We start from the raw sequence: 19475 nt of genomic DNA on the forward strand, positions 1-19475 counted from the left end.
GGAGCTGTGGCCCCAGACCCGGCCCAAAGCAGCGGGGGAGATGCAGGGAGCAGCTGCAGCCCCACCCTGGCCTGAGGTAGCCGGACTGCCGTTATGAGAATACCACCAATTAGTTCATCAAAAGTACCCACTATGATGGTAAGTCCCATGTAACTGAACCTCCCATGACTTCTTTGAGGTAGTTCTTTGAGATAGAGAATGAAGTGATGCCCCAGGCAGAGTGGTTAAATGTTACACAGCAGAGGCAAAACTAAAATCCTGGAACTTCAGGCATTTGGCTCACCTGCTTGGGCAATCTTTTAATTCGTGTTATGACATGATGGAAGTAAATCTAATGATAACATAAATCTAAAATTTGTTGCTAGTAGTCCTCCCTGGCTAGATGAGTCCTCCAAGATTGATCATTTTAACCATTGCTTCTTCTCTGTTTCTGTAATCATGGTCTCCCCTCACCTGCGCTTGACCCCACTGATCCCTTTGGGTCTGAAATTCCAGAATGTTCTGTCTCTCTTTTTTTGATCCCTGTTCTCTTCTGCATATGATCTATCTTTGCTCCGGGACTCATCCTTCTCCTGTGCTCCTTGTTCCTTCCCCACAGTTTTCAGAAATTTGGGTTTCTGTTCTGGGTTTTCCCTGGGGAGGCCAGTAGTAGTCACACCAGTGACCAGTACAAGACACATAAGACTATTTCCATGCTCATGAAGCAACACCCAATGCTTCGTTCCTGCTGTTGAACTAAATGTTTTGCCTGTTCTAATTTTTACTTGTATTGCCTGCTTTTGTGAGTGTTTGGTGTTGAGCCCTTGCTCCTGTGCCAACCCTGCAGCTCTAGAAACTGGCACAAGCAGCAAGGGGGAGTTCCCAGTCAGTGGGCCAAAAGGAGGGAACAGGTAAAAGGTAAAGAAACATCAAGACTGTGGTAACATATGCGAAACACCTTAATTCCCCCCCCCCCCCCACAGTCCTCTGGAGGTGTCCCCAAACAAGCCCTAGGGGCTTTTATACACATACTTTTTTATCCTCTGATGCACCAGAGATTGGCTGCTTCAGAGCAGACTTGGTTAATCAAGTATGCTCCACATGCAAGCTGATGCATACTGCACTGCACCGCTTGCAGTTGTATAAGCAGCAAAATGTGCATCAGTGTGTAGAAAATAGCTGTGCTGCACTTTTGAACTAAAGCACTGTCAATGCTTTTCAAAGTCCCCAGCACAACGGAGTTTGCACGTGTAAAAATGCCCTAGAGTGCTCAAACAGCAGCCTGCAGCTGGCCCTGAATCTGAGTCCAGCTCCTTTAGTCCACAGTCCTGGTTGACCATGCCAGTGAGATCTCCAGCTCCACAGTGTGCTTAGGGTGGCGATCATAGAGGATATTCCAGTTTTCTGCTACTCTGTCCTCTGTCCTCTCTTGATACAAAACCCGACACCTTTATGTCCTCTATTTTTCTGTTCAAGAGAAAAGTAGAGGACACAAAGGTGTCCAGTTTTGTATCAATAGAGGACAGAAGACAACTGAACTGTCCTCTGTGATGGCCACCATAAGTGCTCCTCTGTGTAGGAATGATCAGTTTTCATGTACACACTGCTTGCTCTTCCCCTTACTCCAGCCTCAAACTTCCTCTTCGTTTTTTCCCTTGCCTCCCAGCCCCTGGGGGTTTCTGGGAGTTGCAATCTAAATGAACAGACATTGTAGCTGTGCAGACTGCCCCCTGGGTCCATCTACTGTTACGCACATTACATTCACATTACACTTCCAGCTGCTCCAAGGATGCCAAGGTAGCAAATTCTTCTGAAACAGGTTTTTTTTTTGTTCTTGTATTTTTAGCATGTTAAATGTTTCCTCCTCCCTACTCTGTTCCACAGCATGATTAGCTCTGACAAAAGGAAAATAGAGCACAGGGACTATAAGTATTTAAAGTTCAGTCCAAGTTAGACATAAATAAGAGTTCTGGGTAAGAGTCCAAGCCAGAGATGTGTAAGTATGAGTCTTTAGAAGTTAAGTTTTAGGCAGGATTAGCATTTTGCTGCCTAATTTTTTGCATCAAATTACAGATGTTTAAAGTTAAAAGACACTACTTCGACCTTTGGGCTAGGGAGAGACTACGCCTGAATTGATTCAGTCTTTGCAGTTTAGTCTAACCTGCAGAGATTGAACTGATTTGCAAGTGAATAGACATTCACTTTTGATTCAGGAAAAGCAGTCATATGCCTGCAGTGGCTCAGGCTAGAATCCAGGGGGTACTAGAGCAGCCCTCCCTTCCCTTCCAAAATGCTGAGCTGATGGGGGGTGTGGCCAGGTCCCAGCAGGATGCTATGATTAGGGTGGGGGTTAAACCCCCAGTGTGGCCTGCACAGTCCCTAGCTGGGGTGTGCCTGGAGGGGGAAGGGGAAGCAGCCCTTGCCAGGCCTCCCCCCACTGCTCAAGGGGTGGAACTGTTGCCAGACCCCAGCCCCCGGCTAACATTGTGAGGCAAGTTGTGTGTGTGGGGGGGGGGGGTTAGAAGGGGGAGGGAGAGGGAGGATTGCTTGTGTGGAGTGCTGTTGATGATACTGAGTTTTTCAGTCTCCCTCTCCCTGCTTCCTCATGCTGTCTGCAGCAAACTGACAGGCACTGCATTAACTGCAAACCAGGTCACTTCTCACACCTCTCTCTGTTCCCTATTGAACACTGACAGTAAGCCAGCAGGGAGCTTATCAGAACACAAAGCTTATCAGCCCTTCAAGAAAACAAAGCCTCTCTCTCATTAGTTCAAATTCTTCTTAAACAGTTTCTTGCAAAGCATTTTCAAGGAAGAATGAAGGGACATTACTAGCTGACCTGTTGATTAGCTCCAAAAAGCCCTTAGCAGACACTGTTCTGTCTCCATTTGTTCCACTGCAATGGGAGACGCATACACATAGACATCTCTCAGCATTAGCTAGCATAGGGGTGGTGTGACTGTGACCAGATGTCGGCTGGAGTCCATGTTGCAGGGGTCCATGCTATGGGAAAGGAGGGGGATCCCCATTTGAGCAGTGAGTGGCAAGGGGAGAAGGGGGCAGGGGGAAGCCAGGAAGATGCTCCTGTCTCCTGGCTGCAGTCTCCACTTCCTTCTCAGCCAGCCAGAGCTCTGGCTAGGGAGGAGAGGGATGGGACCAACCCTGCTTTCTGGAGGAGACAGCCCAGGGCTGAAAAGCGTGCTGGGATGCTAGGGGACTCTGATTTGACTTAAACCAGGAAGGGGTCTGGGACAGAAGTTCCATAAACTGGTTTGACTAATCAGTTAAGTCTGATACTACATTCAGTCAGGTTTATTTTAAACCAATTTTGGCCATTTTGAAACTGATTTATGTTCCCTGAACTTAAGTTCTGCTACAGGTTTAAACCAGTTACCAATCATTTAAGCCAGTTTATGTGTAACTTCTGTCCCTAGCCATAATGAATCCCTAACTCCTTGCAGTCCTTCTCATCCTGACTGCCTTCCCCTATGATTCCACCCTTTGATGCTGGGTGAAAATAAAGTTTACCCACTTCAAAAGATATTCCCTCTTCAGAAGCTTTTTGGAATGGGGCAGTGATTCCGAGTGCCTGTCCTGAGATTCCCGCAGGAGCCTGGTCTTCATATGGCAGGTGCTCAGCATATTGTGGTAATCTGGCCCCTGAGGGGTATCACAAATTTAGCATCTAAAAGACTACTATTCAACAGAGAACAATACTAGATGCCAAGATCTTATGTGCTGATAAAGTAATGAGAGAGAATTTAACTGAATCCACTGTCACAGGCTGGACAAGTAGGAAAGAGGAAATGGGTTGTTTTTTTTTCTTTTTAAAGGAGAGGCTATGATTTTGCAAAGCAATGAAACTTTGAAAAGAATTTATAAAATTAAATTAGAGAAGTTGAGGGTAATAAGTTAAAAATGCAGGAACCTGCTCGAGGCTACTTTGGCCTCTCCAACAAGCTGAGCTCTTTAGTGAGAAAGTGGCTATTCTGGAGAAACAGCAGATATTCAGATATCAGAAGAAATCTGTGTGTAAGGGTTTTACTTGAACTTATTGCCAGAGCAGGGAATTCAAAACCTTTTAAGACAGCAGATAGTTCAGGAGAGTTTCTTTACTGGGTTGTACAACAGTGGCATTAATTCCTGGCAGCTGGCATTTGGAATGGCGTTACAATGGTAAAATGAGAATGCTACTGAAGGACACTGTGCTGGGGCTGGAACAATACACGTGTTCAGGATCAGTTATAAAGAAAGAAGGAAAACATAAGCCCCAATTTGAAAGCTGGAATATATGAAACAGGACACATACGACAGCACCTTAATACACAGGAAATAGATGTGACGCATCTCTTCACAACCATCAATTATACTCCTCAAATAAAACACAGTCCAATAGCTTTCTAATGACAACATGTGCAATTCATAAAATATGCTCTTGTACTAACACATGTAACATTTGTAAGTAATATAATTGGCAATGGCTATGTTTTCTGTAGATGCGCTTATGCAGTACAGTGATGGAGAACTTACAGTCACAGGACCCAATGCAACTGCACATATTTTTGCAACATATCCAGCTCCACATCTGTCACTGATAAATGGATTTGTTGAGCAAGTAAGTACATTTGGCATCTTGACTACAGAAACAAAATACACAGAAAAAACATGAAATCACCAATAGAAAACTATTAGTGTGTCTTTTGGTCATATATTAATATATATTATAGTAATGAAAACACAAAGCTCTTTTTAGAAATTATATTTAATTTAAATGTGTAATTGTTAAGCATTTTGCTTGCATTTTCAGCAACAACTACTATCATAACTGCTGTTCTTATTGCTATATTTGTTAGAGGTCTCTAATACTGTGGTACTACATGTTAAAGATATTCAGCTGGTGCAGATCTCTATCACTCTTATCTGCTGTTTCTCTCTAAAATGTCACCTATCCTCCCCAGGCCTGTTGAGACATAAATAGAATATGATTAAGTAATTAAATTAAACGCTACAGGCATGTCTACACTTGCCCCTGACTGCGCAGTTATTATTGCGCAGTCATTTAGTACTTGCTAAAGCAAGTCCCGGTGGCACGGTTATTTTTAGATGCTACGTTGCCATAGCAATGATTTACAGCAAAATAGCTCATTGGTACTGTGCAGCAGTGTCGGCTCATGGCTTATGCCCTCCGATGCTACACTGCTGTAGTGCTGAGCTATGATGCTGTTGCTCGTCACTATGGCAAGCTAGCATCTCCTGTGAAGCGCAGAATTTTTTTATGACAGATGTCAAGTTTTTGATATTTAGGTTTCTATTGAAGTGGAATAAAACTGTAAAATTCTCTGAGAAAATATCCTAAATTTTGTTTTGGGCTGACAGAAATGTTTGTGTTGTTTCTACACTATCATTTACAGTATTAAGAAAAATTTTAAATTAAAAAATTATGAAACAAAAATTCATGTCAAAAAGAAAAATCTAAATGTTTAATTCAAAATATGTCAAAACAGAATGAGGTAAAACTCTCCCTTTCTCCTCCTGCGCCACTGCACCTTCCATTTTTTTCTCCAAAATGAAATACTAGCAAAGTTGACACTTTCACAAAGTATTTTGATGTTGATAGAACTGCATTTTCAAACAGCAAAGGCTTCTGCTAAGGTTTTTCTGACCTGCTCTTACAGACTGCATCACAAGGCACATGCCTATGAGGGTCAAACTGAGGTTGCTCCAGCAATCTTAAGTCTGGCATTTCCTAACTTCTATACTTTAGCATTCCTTTTAGTTTGTGGACATTATCCCAAGACAAAAATGTTCATATTTATCCATGTTATTCACATTTATGCATATATTTATTCACATTTATATATTAAATGTTCAATTTTAGCAAAACAGGCCACCCCTGTAAAAGGCATCTTTAGATATCTGTGTCCATAGCACAGGTTGAACCATCTTAAAACCATCTCACTAAGAAAATACCATACCAAAATTGTTAAATTGGTACAAAAGTGGTTTATAGTCCAAGCCTCAGACATCTACTGGGGAAGATCTTAGATTCTTCCTTTCTCCCTGCCCCACAATACTGAGGCTGCAGTCAATCAGTTACTCCATTATAACATTTCTAATATTAGTCTTTTTCTTTCTGTTCAGTTAGAACTTCCACTACCATGATGCCTACAGATCCAAACCTTCAAACCGTGGCCCCTTTCTGTTAATGCAGGGGTCAGTAGCTTATGGCCTTCAGGCCAGATATGGCCCACCAGGCAATTTCATCCAGCCTGGGATACTGGCAGCAATTCTGCAGCAGAGTCACAGGCACAGTGGTCCCATTTGGTGGTTTGTGGGGGGAGGGGTAGGAAGGGAGATGGGGAACAACAGTGGCAAGAGAAGCAGCAATAGCAGCTGGGTCACACAAGCAATTTTCTGCTTTCAGATGGTGCTGTGTTATTTCAGCTCCTGCTCCTAAAACGTTGCTGTCCCCTATATTAAATGAGCTGAATCTGAACACTAAATCCAAAAATAGTCCAAACTTTGGGGAAACTCCAGTCTGTCCCATTGGACCCCTCGGACCTTTTTTAAAATTATCATTGCAAAACTGGCTAGTAATAAATATTGTCTTTTGATTGGACAGGTGATGTCAACAGCTTTTCTTCTTTTGGGTGTATTTGCCATTTTTGACACCAAAAACATAGGAGTACCCAAGGGCTTGGAACCAATTGCAGTTGGACTTCTTATCTTGGCACTTACTTGCTCCTTGGCAATGAACAGTGGCTGTGCCATGAACCCAGCCAGGGACCTAGGCCCAAGGCTCTTCACATTAATAGCAGGATGGGGAACAGAAGTATTTACGTAAGTAACTGTGCCTGAGTGGCATGTGCATATTCTTGCATAGATTTGTTCTGCTGATTGAGCCGCGTCATTCAGTATTTGTTGTACTTCACATATGTAGTCCCAAAGTCAACAGGAATTACTCCTACACTTTAAGTTTGAAGTGTGCTGAGGTAGCACATTGAGTCCAGGCACTGAAGAGGATTTTCTGCAATGAAAAGTTGAATTTTCTCAAGTCACTCAGTTTTAAGCAGACCCTCCCAAACTATGGTTCCCAGATATCTCTGAACACATCATAAAGAAATTGCTTTCTTCTGTCTCAGAAACTTTCAGAAACCACCACAATTGCTGTAAAGTTACCAGTTGGTGGAGTGATGTGTGCTTTAAAAGCCAGAAACACATCAGACTGTCTTAGATATATATGTCTATATTTGTGTCTAATTCTGGTCATGCAGAAATATGACAAACTGAGCTTTACTGGCACAGTACTGATACTTCCTTTGCTCAGTGCGAGCTAAGTGCACAACTAGACCTAGGCACACAGTAAAGGCAGACATTTTATGCATATCTAGTTCCAGGAGCCACTTCGTAAACGCACAGAGAATGTAGACAGAGTCATATATTGTCTTCAAACCAGTTTTTAGGAGGAAGAACGTCTGGTTGACTGGAGCAGGAATTATTTGTAAGGGGCATCTTAGAATTATAGGAAAAAAGTAAAGTTGTTGGAAAGAACTTCAAGAAGTCATCTAGTCTAGCCCCCTTTTCAGGGTAGGATCAGGCAGACTTATCTATACCATCCCATCCAATCTAAATTTCCCTTGCTGCATTTGAAGACCATTGCTCCCTGTCCCCTTCAGCTACAGATTAGTCTATCACAATTCTCTTTACAACTGCCCCTCAGGTATTTCAAGACTGTTATCAAATCCCACCTCAGCCCTCTTTTCCATAGGAAATAATTCTAGTTCTTTCAGCCTTCAATTTCCACCCCTCCCCCCTCCAATCATTTGTTACTCTTTTGGACTCTAAATTGTCCAAATCCTGCCTAAAGTTCAGGAACCAAAACTGAATGTCACTTCCCTTGATTTGCAAGCAATACTCCTGTTAATATAGCTTAGTATGCTATTGGTTCTTTTGCAACAAGAGCATGCTGTTAAGCTTATGGTACTGCGACCTTCAGATCCTTGCCTGAAGAATGGCAGCTTTGTCAGTCTTCCCCAGTCCGTAACTGTGCATGTGACAGTATGCACAAACAAAGCAAACTTTGGATTACAAATAGGCTATTTTGCTGGAAAAGTTTGGGAGTCTTTCTGGCCAATGTAAAATCAGAAAATTCCTATAAACTGATTATAAAAAGAATATCAGCTACCTATTCGGGATCTTCTGTTTTTTTAGTTTGGGATTTATGACCAGGTTGGAAGTAAAGCAACACCATAGGCTGTGTCCACATGAGCAGGGGTGTGTGTTTGCAGCAGTACAAATTTGTGCTGCTACTTTGTGCCACAGTGCATGCCCCTGCCCTTGTGCATGCACCTCCGTGTGCTGCAGGAGGAGCTGGCTGGGGCACAGGGTGCTTTCAGTGAGGGACTAGCTGGCAGGCAGTCCCCGCTCTGAGGCACTGTGCTCCACCCAGCCAGCGAGCAGCACATGGAGATGAGGCAGCAGGCAGCCCAGGGCTGCCTGTTCCCATCTCTGCATGCTGCAGACCTCCTGCACTAAGGCACCTGTGTGCCAGCCAGCCAGGCTCTGCCTCAAGACAGGGGCTCCACATGCCTCAGCATGGGGAATCTGCAGTACAGCCTCTGCGCTAAGGCACGTGGAAATGGGAGCAGCTAGCCCAGGTTTGCCTGCTTCCCTATCTCAAAGAGGCTTACAGCACCACAAACCACACATGCCTGCACATCTGGATCCAGCCATAAAGACCATATTTAATATGGGGAACATTAAATTGTTGCAATAATCTTACTACCAGGGACAGAGGTGGGGTGCATTGATAATTTTTGGACAGATATAAATTATGCAGGAAATCGTCCTCTCCGTCCTCATTTACACAACAATTATAAATAAGTCTAGAGTGTTGCTACATGACTGTTACAACATGATTGTTCTCTTACCCATTTACAACATAGTTACAAATCTGAATGCAGATGTTAACTGTGTTATACAGCTGGCCTAAAGCGTCGGATACATCATTAAAGAAATAATAAATATGTGAATTTTAGTGTAACCAATTGGCAGACAAGGTTCTTTGGGTAAATCCGATATATTTTATTAGACCAACTCAAATAGTTGGAAAAATTCTTCTTAGCAAGCTTTCAGATTTAAATACCCTTTGTCAGGCTGAGGAAGCATCTGTGGTTGATGTGTGCTCTGCCTGGATGGAATGAATAGTAAAGAAACCAGAGGCTGGTATGCATGCAAGAAAGGCAGCCAGTGAAGATGTAAACTGAGGAGTCACTAAGTGAGAGACAGGCTGAGGGGGGAGTGGAGGTAGGAGTGTGGGGTGATTAATGTAGCAGGTAAATACTGGAAAGGTACCTGAGGAGTCAGATGTCAGGCAGGTTACAAGGTGTCATAAATCCAATGTCTATATTTAGTCCATGATTTTTTGTATCCAGGAAGTTGAAGTGACCAATTAGTTGATGAAGTGTAACCAGTTAGTGTACAGCTTGACTTAATTCTTCTTTCTCAGGTATACTCCACACTAGAGGCTATATTTACTAGCCAGTCATAAGAATTATAGCACTCAAGAGCTTCAGTAGATAAGCTATAGGTGTTTTGCACCATGGTAGAATTCAGAGCCCTGAGTAAGGTGCCCAGGCTCCCCAGTACAACGTGCGAGGGACTTAGGCACATAAACACTGGAATTCACAGGAACCAGCAGCTGAGTGGAGGGGGCACTTGAAGTCACCAGTAAGAAATGCTGAGGGGATTGGAGCAGGGACTAGATTGTAAGCCTCCCAGGTGAATGACTAATCATCTAGCTGGTCACTAAACCATTCTTATTCCAATCCAATTGATATTTAATTGTATTTTTCACAAAGTGGAACTGCTCAGACAGACTTGCTGCCTATAGGGACCTGTCAGGGCCTAGTGGCAGTAAAGTTCTTGTGAATAAAAAGAGATCCTAACACGTTTTTTTTTGCCCCCACTAGATTGGTCTGTTAGTGTCTAGGACCCCTGTTAGAAGTGTGTGCTCAAACCATCCAGAATGCCATATAAGAGGAGAATGGGGGGTTTCCACTATGCATTTTAGATATGGATGGTTCCAGGAGTTGCAGGTAGTATCCATGCTGACTCATGCAATAAACGTGCAGAGTGTCACCAAGTTAAACTGTCCCAGTCGTCATTACACATTTGCAGGGTTTGGTCTCCTAACAAAAGGAAACAGAGCTCCTAACAAGTAGGTTAAACAAGCAGAAACAGGGTTTCTGGTAACAGTTCTAGTTACAGTGAGAAAAAAGAGCCAGAGGCCACGTCTACATGAGACACTGACTGTGCAGTAGTGCCTTACTGATGTGCAGTAGCATTGTGTGGAACAAAGTAGGACGCAACACTACTGCACAGTAGTAATGAGCTACTGAATAGTCAGCATCACCTAAAAGCCATTTGGCGATGCCACCACACAGTAACTCAATAACTTGCATGCAAGTACTAAATGACTGTGCAGTAACAACTGCGCAGTCAGCGTCTCATGTGGATGCAGCCAGAGATTCAGATACAAGCAGCAAACTTTATAGCTGATTAACAGGCTGGCAAGCAGGCAAACATAAAAGGCATCTATACAGGATGGTGCTAAAGATTAATATTTTATTCCAATATCTGAAAGTAAATAGAAGCAATTAAGTGTTTTCACCCCTGCTTACAATGCATTTTTTTATGATGAGTAAATGCTGACCAGCTAGACCAGTATTTGTTGGGTTTTTTAGCTGACATTAGTGTTTACTTAGAAGTCAACAGAAAGTTCTGCATGAACTGGTGCTCTTCCTTCATAGATTATATCTGTAGCTTTATCTCCTATGAAACTACTTCTGAATTTATTTAATATACATTGGGGTATTAGAGCTATAATGTGTACTCAGAGTGACATCTGGTGGTTAGTTGCAACAGATCCAGCCATACTAGATCCTCACTGGAGCTTTATCCATTCTAATTTTCTCCTGTTTGTAGACTGTTGGTACTGGCTGAGTATCTATCATCTCTGCTGTTAACATGTCTACTTTTGATGATGCTTTTCCCAAACACCTCTGACTAAAGATAACTTCTGTTTTGGGGAAAGCCAAAAAACTAAAATAAGATCTTGTCCACAAAGAAATCTTTGTATCAGCTTTACTAGTTTAAAACACTTAAAATATTTTGATTTCATATTTAAAATGTGAAGCAACATCTTCTGAATTTAAATCATTAAAACTAGCCACTTATACCATTAAAACCTAAATATTGTTAGGAACAGCCCAACTTCACTCCACATCAGGGGCAGCCAAGTATGGCCCACAAGCCAGATTCGGCCTGCCAAGCCATTCTATCTAGCCCGTGGGGCGCCTAAAATATGTAGAAAATGAATATTTATCTGCTTCTGGCTGCCTGTCAAAGATGACAGAAGCCAGGGGCAGTAGGACCCAGGGCAAGCCAGCAGCAGGACTAAGCAGCCCACCAGCAAGGCCTGCCTGGCCCTTCCCTGCCCCACCCCAGTCCCCCCACCCCCACTTGGAAACCTCTGCCTGCCAGAGCCCTCTGGCCTGGAACCATGGGGCTATTCCTGCTTCTCTGTGCCAGAGAGGGAAACTCAGATAAGTGGGGGGGAAGGGGAGGACCACAGATGATCACCCCAATCTTCAAAGCTGGGCCAGTTCCTGCTGAGTCTTGTGGTCATAGCCATGCAGCTAGGAGTCATGTGGTGCCAGAGAGTGGCAGCAGCAGCAGGTGGGGATGAGTAGAAGTGAGTGGGCATGCAGGAGCACAGTGACAGCTGGGCAGGAAAGTGGGGCCCACACCAGTGGTGTGGGGCAGCAGGAGCACAGGGCCAGGCTGGCAGGGGCTCTATGGAGCCAGGCTGGGCTGCATCAGCAGGGAGAAGGGTTCCATGGTAACTTGCACCTGGTAGTAGCTTTGATAGCACAGACATGGAATAATCTGGATATGCATTCAAATGCAATTCTACTACTTTTCAGAAAGTAAAAAAAAAAAAAAGAAAACAAAGTCTAATACTTTCTGTAAATCAGAGTGGGAAGGAACACTAGCGACCCTGCAACGTGAGTGCGCACACACATACAAGACACTGAAGTTTGAAATGGTTCTATCATAGTTTCAAAGAGTACATAAGGTAATAATATCTGAAAGAAACTGGAGGCTGAGTATAGCAACAGGAAGAGAAAAAGCATTTACAAAGAGTAAAATTTGATGAGAAACCCTAAAAGGGGGATGGAGGGGAAGGTGTGGCACCTGGAACTACTTTGCTCTCCTTTTTTAATGAACTAGTTCTCAAAACTGAGAGTCTCTCTGTAGAGTATAGCATACAGTAGCTAACTGGCACCAATAAGTGTAATATTCTCTGTGTTTAAACATGGACCTCCATGGGCATTTTAAACACCTTCACAGGATTTTGCTTAATATTTTTTATCCCAATTAATGCTACTCCAGTTTTTCTGCTTAACCACCCCCATACCTTACCTTGTACATCCATTGCAGAGAGGTGATTTTATAGCAAGTTAGGATTTGGTCTAGAGTCAAATTATCTTTTACATGCAGCAATTAAGCAATTATAGCTTAATTAATTATAGCACCCTACATAAGCTCTCAAGTAGAAAGGAAGCTGGGGACTCTACTATCTTTTGCCATTTGACCATACTCCCCAAAAGACTAAATACATTGGCTCTAATACCTATAGTGCACCCTCCTTGTAACAGGGACAAAAGTAAACAAAAATGAGAAACTGTTTTTCTCAGTCCTGTATCCAATGTACATTCTCTTGCATGGAGGGAATCTGTGATAAGGAGCTACAAGTGGTTTCCTCTGCTTTTATTCTTCTGCTCTGGAAACTTGAGTTATATGGATAAATCAAGTAGGATGTGGCTAGTAAGTAGTATAATAGCAGAAAAAACACTTTATTATGCCAAAACATTGGATGATTTCCCACTGATTTGGCAGAAGTGCTAAGTGTTGGGCAATAAGAGAATTGAGTGTGCCTCAGTACAGCTCAGGCCTGTCGCAAAGGCTGGGAACAGAAATTACACATAAACCAGTTTAAGTGATCAGAAATTGGTTTAAACCATAACAGAACAGAAGTTCAACGTATACAAACCAAATTCAAAATGGCTGAAACTGGTTTAAGATAAGCCTAGTTAAATGTAGTATCAGACTTAACTGATTTAGGTCAACCCAGCTTATAAAACTTCTGTCCCAGACCCCTTCCTGCTTCAGATTACATCAGAGACCCCCCAGCATCCAAGCATGCTTTGCAGCCCTGGGCTGGGCTGTGCTGTCTGCTCCTGAAAGCAGGGCTGGACCTGACCCTCTGCTCCCTAGCTGGAGCAGTAAGGGCTGGCTCACCGGCCAACTCACTGCCCCCCCCCACCCCCCAGGCAAACCCCAGCTGGGGTCTGGGGCCAGGGAGGGGGGTTAAACTCCCCTTCCCCCAAGTACAGAGCTGCCCTGCCCTGCTAAGCTTATGGCTGGCTGTGACTATGAACTACAAATCCCAGAGGCACCTGGAAGCAGGAAGTGATGAGTAACCCTGATCACAGAGTCTTGCTGCTGTGATTGTGGACTGCAAATCCCAGTGACTTCAGGGGCAGCATGAAGGGAAAATGAACACGTAGCTGAGCTGTGTTTAATGCTCACTTCAGAGAAAGAACTATTTTTGTTCAAGCTTTTATGAATTCAGCACCACTACCTTTCCTCCCCCGAACCCTCTCCTCAGCCCGGCAGGTGCCTCCCTGCCCCCAGGCAGACTCTCCAGCTAGCTCTGGGCTGGTGCCTGGCCAAACCGCTTCTGTTTGAGCAGGGAGTAGAGTGGAAAGCCTTGGAGGGCTTCTCTCTTTCCTTCCCTTTGGCAGTGGCTGACAGGCATGATCTAGTGCCCCCAACTTCTGGCTTGAGCCACTGCAGGCATGTGGCTGCATTTCCTGAATCAAAAGTGAATGTCTGTTCATTTGCTTATTGGTTCAATCTCTGCAGCGTAGACTAACCTGCAGAGACTGAATCAATTCAGCCTTGGGCTTTTTGTCTGTCTGTACTTAGCCAAAGAGTACTTGCCTCTATTTCAGAAGGTCACAGCAAGCTATTCTGCAGAAATGTCTTGATCTCAGGTTAGCTTTAGTATCAGCCTTGCTGGAAGTGTTTCACTAACCCTCCTAGCAGGAGGGAGAATGCTAAGCTTCCAGATAACTACTGAAATGAGGGCCAGTGGTATACAAAAGATAAATATAGGATTCACAATGACCCTATCTTCACAGATATAAATAAATCCACCTTCACCTCCCCTCCCCCACACACACATTTGCACGTGCAGATCAACAAAATACAGGCTGGCAATAGCATACAGCTTGTCACAGCAAACTAGCGTCCCAGATGCTCAGAGCTGAGCAATTAACAGTGCTGCAAACTCAGGAGGAAAATGTCAAGGACTTAACTCTCCAAAGGAAAAACTCCAAACTGCGGCATAAAGATTGAGGTATCTTTGAATTTAAAAAACCTAATAATAATATCATAAATTAGGCATTGCCAAACTTGCAATATGCTGTATTTGTGCCATGGCAAAACATTAACTTCCACATAAATGTTTTTGGCTGAGGACTAAGTGATTATTCATATAGTGTCATTGCTCTGTAATAATCCCCTAGTTGTTCTCTGTGATGTTTCCTTCTCAAATGAGTTTGTCCTTTTGTAATTGGGAAAAAATTACATTCTCTCTCCATCTCCAATATATGTGAAACTGGGGTGACTGGTTTTTGCTCAAGAATCACATCTTCAATTAATATATCATGTTAGAGTCAAACCACTTTTATGCTCTAGCATATTTGAACATATTGTCAAAACTCTGAAACTAGTGCTCAACAATGTAGCTGTCAATGATTGTAGAAGTCTCAGACATGGAGCACAACTTGCTTGCATCTCTGGCCCATGCATATTATTACTGCTGTTGATTGTTTTTTACATTTTTGGCAATGCAGTGGTGTCTTTAGAGCCCCCCCAATACAAACATCTATACACTTCAGGTGAACTCCTGGCCTGGTGCCAGTTACAGAAATGTGCTTGGACTTCCTTGGAGCCAGTATTTCACCCTTGGGCTTACCAGGCTTGCTAACAGGATACTAAATTTTAGGAAAAAGCCAGCATTAGCTTATGAAACTATGTTGTCTTTTAACTACTAGTGAAAGAACTCCACAGTAAATTACACAATAAATTATTTTATGAAACTGAATCTTGACCATTATAGTAAAAAAAGTATGTTTCTAGGCAAACACATTTTATTACACTGAAGGAAAATTAATTAAAGTTTTAATTGACATGGGTAGGCCAGTTGTTTGGACATAACTCTACATTTATCACAACTGAACATACATAAATGGCCAGGTGACAACATCATGTTATGCTGCAATGCAATGCATGTCACGCTGAATTTCACTACAGATTAGAAAATGATTCCTCTTCTAGAAAAGCTGAGTATTGTTAATCTCCTACAGGAATATAGTTAAGGAGACTTTTTCTAAGAAAACTGTCCTGGGTGGACATAGTTTGGATAGGAACTATAAGAAGCATGACCAAAAAACATTAGGCATTAGTAAACATTTCTCATGGTGAGATATGGTATAAATACCCCATGGCAGTAAGCATTCTACCTCAAGGAATACTACAACAGAGTCAATATTAGCATATGGTATTTGTTACTCAGCTACTGAAAAGTTGACAGCATTGGATACAAAAAATAATAATTCTTGTTTCTTTCTTACAGGGCTGGAAATAACTGGTGGTGGGTTCCTATAGTTGCACCTATGATGGGAGGAGTAATTGGAGCCCTTATTTATGTTCTTTTTATTGAAATCCACCATTCAGATACTCAGCCAGAACAAGACACTGACATGTATACCAAATATGAACTTACCAACGTGGGGTAATTACAATCAGCATTTTTTTTTTAAATAACAGAATGACTATTCAAATCATTCTGCAAAAAGTTGTGGGAATGAATCTTAAAGTACATGTTTCATAAACTACAAGTGACCTCTACAGAAAACAAATCCAAAAAAGATTTCTTCCAATGAAACAGCAGACCAATTACTTGAAAATCTGGAAATTAAATTATTAGTTTCAGGGTAAAGACTGCCACTTTTTTTTCCTGTAGTTTTCAGGGCAAGCTTTCTCTTAGATTAAACTATAATGGGGTAATACCATGACCTGCTAATTTCATCCAGACAAGATAAATTGTTACCTAATTAGCCAGCAATGAATGAGGCACTGTCACAAAACTGCATACCTAGTCAGTTAATTGGCCAAGTGCTGCACTGCCATGTAAAAAGAATGCTCCAATGATTATAAAGCTGTTATAAAATATGTTATTTGCAAGAAAGAAAAAACAAGATCAGAATTGCCTATAAATTAACTGAAGTGGTTTATATCTAATTTTATATCTAATCATTAACTGGACAGCTCTGAAACAAGGTGTCCATGGCTTGATTGTGCAGAAAATGCTGAGAAATGGATAAAAATATCCCTGGTGAAAAGTTTGGATTAAAAGAAAATATTAAGATTTTTGCTAAAGTTTCTTCATAGCAGTAATGCTCAGACATGATTTTTAAACTAGCCACCATTTTAATTGCTTAATGAAATCTGAAAGATTCAAACTTCTCTTGCTGTGCTTCCTGGGCAAAATCCACCCCAGGGCAGAGGGGGCAACAGCATAAGTTTGTGCCATAAAGAGGACAGAAGGTGGCCTATGCACAATTTCTGTTGTGTGCTAGCTCTCTGTGCAGAGGTGAGTTTCCTCTTGTAGAAGAACAATTTTTAAGTTTGGCATTAACCCATCCTAAAACAAAAACAAATCAGAGATAGGCCCAAGATGAGACTCCAGCCCTGAACTTCCTGGAGCTCTTTAGAAAGTCAGATTCACAGAGGAACTCTAAGGTGTGGGCATTCCGGTGGTTAGATATGTTCTGCTCCCACGGTGTTCAGGTAATGTTAGTCGGTATCACTATCACATGGTTCCTTTGGAAAAAATCTAGTTGATTTCTGTTTTATCAATCTAAGTTGAACATGTGAAATTTACCCAATGCTCTCTCTAATTTATATCTGGGTGGTGGTGGTGGTGACCACAAATAAAGAGATTTCATATTCAGTGGTGTTTTAAATCTGTTTTTGTGGCAGGAACTCTTGGTCATCAGCTCCATTCACACATTTTAGGATGGTGACACTATTAAACATTAGTTTTTGTCCTTGAAACCTACAGTGTTTTGTCCAAACTCTCTGCTTGGGAGGGTAGAATGCTTTCTTTTGATCAGAGGTGGGAATACAGTTGCAGGGACAACGCGTAGGGGGTGCATGTGCACCCCCTGAGCGTGGCAGGTGCACCCCCTGCAGGTAGGCACTGCTCACTGCCCCGCTGCCAGCAGCGTCTGCAGGTGTTCCACGATCGCCACTGGCCACTTGCGACGCTGCCAACTGGTCAGTGCTCACCACCCACCCTACCCCCCGCTGCCAGTAGCAGCGGCATCTGCAGGACCTCCCAGCTTACCGCCGCTGTGCTCCCGCTGCTGCCAGGGCAGCTGTGCCCCCCCAGCCGCTAGAGGCACGTGCCGTTCATATGCAGTTGGATGCTTTATCCTCTCCATTTATGGGGGTCAGGTCTGGCACTTCACCTCCTTGACCCTACCTGCTGGCAGAAACTGGCCACGTCTACACAAAAAGCTGATTGTGCAGTAGCCCCAGACTACTGCGCAGTAGCATTGCGTCTCTTGTACTTGTACACAGTAGCATCACAAAAAAGCTGTTTGTTGGCACTACTGTGCAGTAGTTCAGGTTACTGTGCAGTCATTTAGTATGGAGGGAGTGCATAACTTCATATTTAATGAATGCTTTATGGTTCTGTATGTTTTCTTAACACACATTCAGATTGCCAAGTAGCTCTATAACAGTGAAAACTTACGTTGACTTTCATACTGGCTCCATCTCTCTTCTTTGCATGCTTGCATTCAAACACATATCTTTCTGGTCACATCCAATCAGTTTTTTATGGACAGGCATCCTAAGAAAAAGGTGAGGGCCTAACACATTCAGCCCATGAGTCATTTGAACAGGAAAAAAACACAGGAAAAACAACTGTATGATGTACCAATTCTTCCCAACTAACAAGATTTCCATGCAGACCTTACCTTTGTGGCACAGCAATGCAGCTTCTATACCTGCCCTGGGCACTGAGATATTCTGCGGTTAGAGCTGAAGACATCACCACTAGGGCTGTGTGAAGCTTCGGGTGGTGATTTGATTTGGAGGAGATTGGGCCCAATTTGTCGGCTGAATCTCCGAATCGAATCAGGGGAGCAATTCAAAGGTCCAAATTGATTCAAAGCTCTGAAACTTCAGAAAAGATTCAGAGAGCTTTGATGATTTGGGCAGTCCCCAGTGGCTGCAGCAGACTCTGAGCTGGTAAGTACTAGGGATGGGGGGGATGAGAGAGGGGGGAGGGGACCATGGGGGGACCCCTGCCAGCCCCTCTGACCCCCTCCCCCACTCCCCCAGCCACCCCACCCCCCACTCCTACCCACACCCCCAGCCTCGCCATGGCTGCCCCCACCCACCCCAGCTCGGTACTTTAAAGAAAAGCCCCAGTGCTCACTGGGTGCTCCTGGGCAGGGGGGCAATCCCTGCTGCCCCCCACTGCCCTACACTGCATGGGGGGCTCTTCCACAAGCCCCCCAACCTGCCCCTGCTCCCCCAGCCCCTCCTTGGGTGCCCTGCCTGGGTCAGCTCTTCGCACAGGCCTAATCACCATGAAAAAGATAGGGCGTTCATCAAATGTGTTTATAAAGTTCTAACAACAATAACAACTTGTACTTACAGCCAATCAGTGGCAGCCTTCATGTGAGCATCTGAAAGTACTTTACAAGCACATATTTACTGAACTGCTGGACCCCCCGCTACCCACGCAGGTAAAGTAAGGCACCACATGATTAAATAGCTTGTCCAACTTGGCATAGGGCCTGATCCTACTGTTGGGTGTCCTTAACTTCCACTGAAATCAATGCCTTTCAAGAAGGAAGTGAAACTACACACACACCAGTGCACTGGAGTAATAGGCATTACTTTAAGTGGATGCTGCAGCCAAGTTTGCTGTGCCTGGAGTTTGCATGAGAAGGCTACAGGTGATATCATGCTTCCCACAACATATTTTGTTATTCCATAGCTTTTAAGATAAAACAGACTGGATAAGCAGAATGCAGGGGTCAGTGATGTGCAACTGGGACAGCTTGCACAGCATATGGACAACTACTCCACACCTGTGTCTCTGCATCATTGGCTGTAGCATACAAAGTTCCTCTGCTGAATTTTGCACATAGCCTCCAGACTTACTACAGGTCAGCTCATAGGCCAAAGAGCATTGCCTATTTAGGCTTGTCCTAAGCACTGTGTCTTTGTGGAAATTCCTTCCCTCTGTTTAAAGTTAGCATTGTAAAAGTTCACCAGTA

The 19475-nt window shown here is 43.3% G+C and overlaps 1 protein-coding gene across 1 annotated transcript in view; it reads left to right on the forward strand.

The window, feature by feature from the left end:
- The window catches only part of AQP9 (aquaporin 9), a 39912-nt gene extending 22784 nt beyond the window's left edge, over positions 1 to 17128 (forward strand). Inside the window, exons 4-6 of the mRNA XM_014606105.3 lie at positions 4476 to 4594; positions 6602 to 6819; positions 15749 to 17128. Of these exons, the coding sequence (XP_014461591.1) occupies positions 4476 to 4594; positions 6602 to 6819; positions 15749 to 15911 (500 nt within the window). The 3' untranslated portion in view covers positions 15912 to 17128. The remainder of the gene's footprint in view (positions 1 to 4475; positions 4595 to 6601; positions 6820 to 15748) is intronic.
- Positions 17129 to 19475: the final 2347 nt, after the last annotated feature.

This window comes from Alligator mississippiensis, chromosome 11 (genome assembly GCF_030867095.1).
Source record: "Alligator mississippiensis isolate rAllMis1 chromosome 11, rAllMis1, whole genome shotgun sequence".
In the NCBI taxonomy this organism is placed as follows: domain Eukaryota; kingdom Metazoa; phylum Chordata; order Crocodylia; family Alligatoridae; genus Alligator; species Alligator mississippiensis.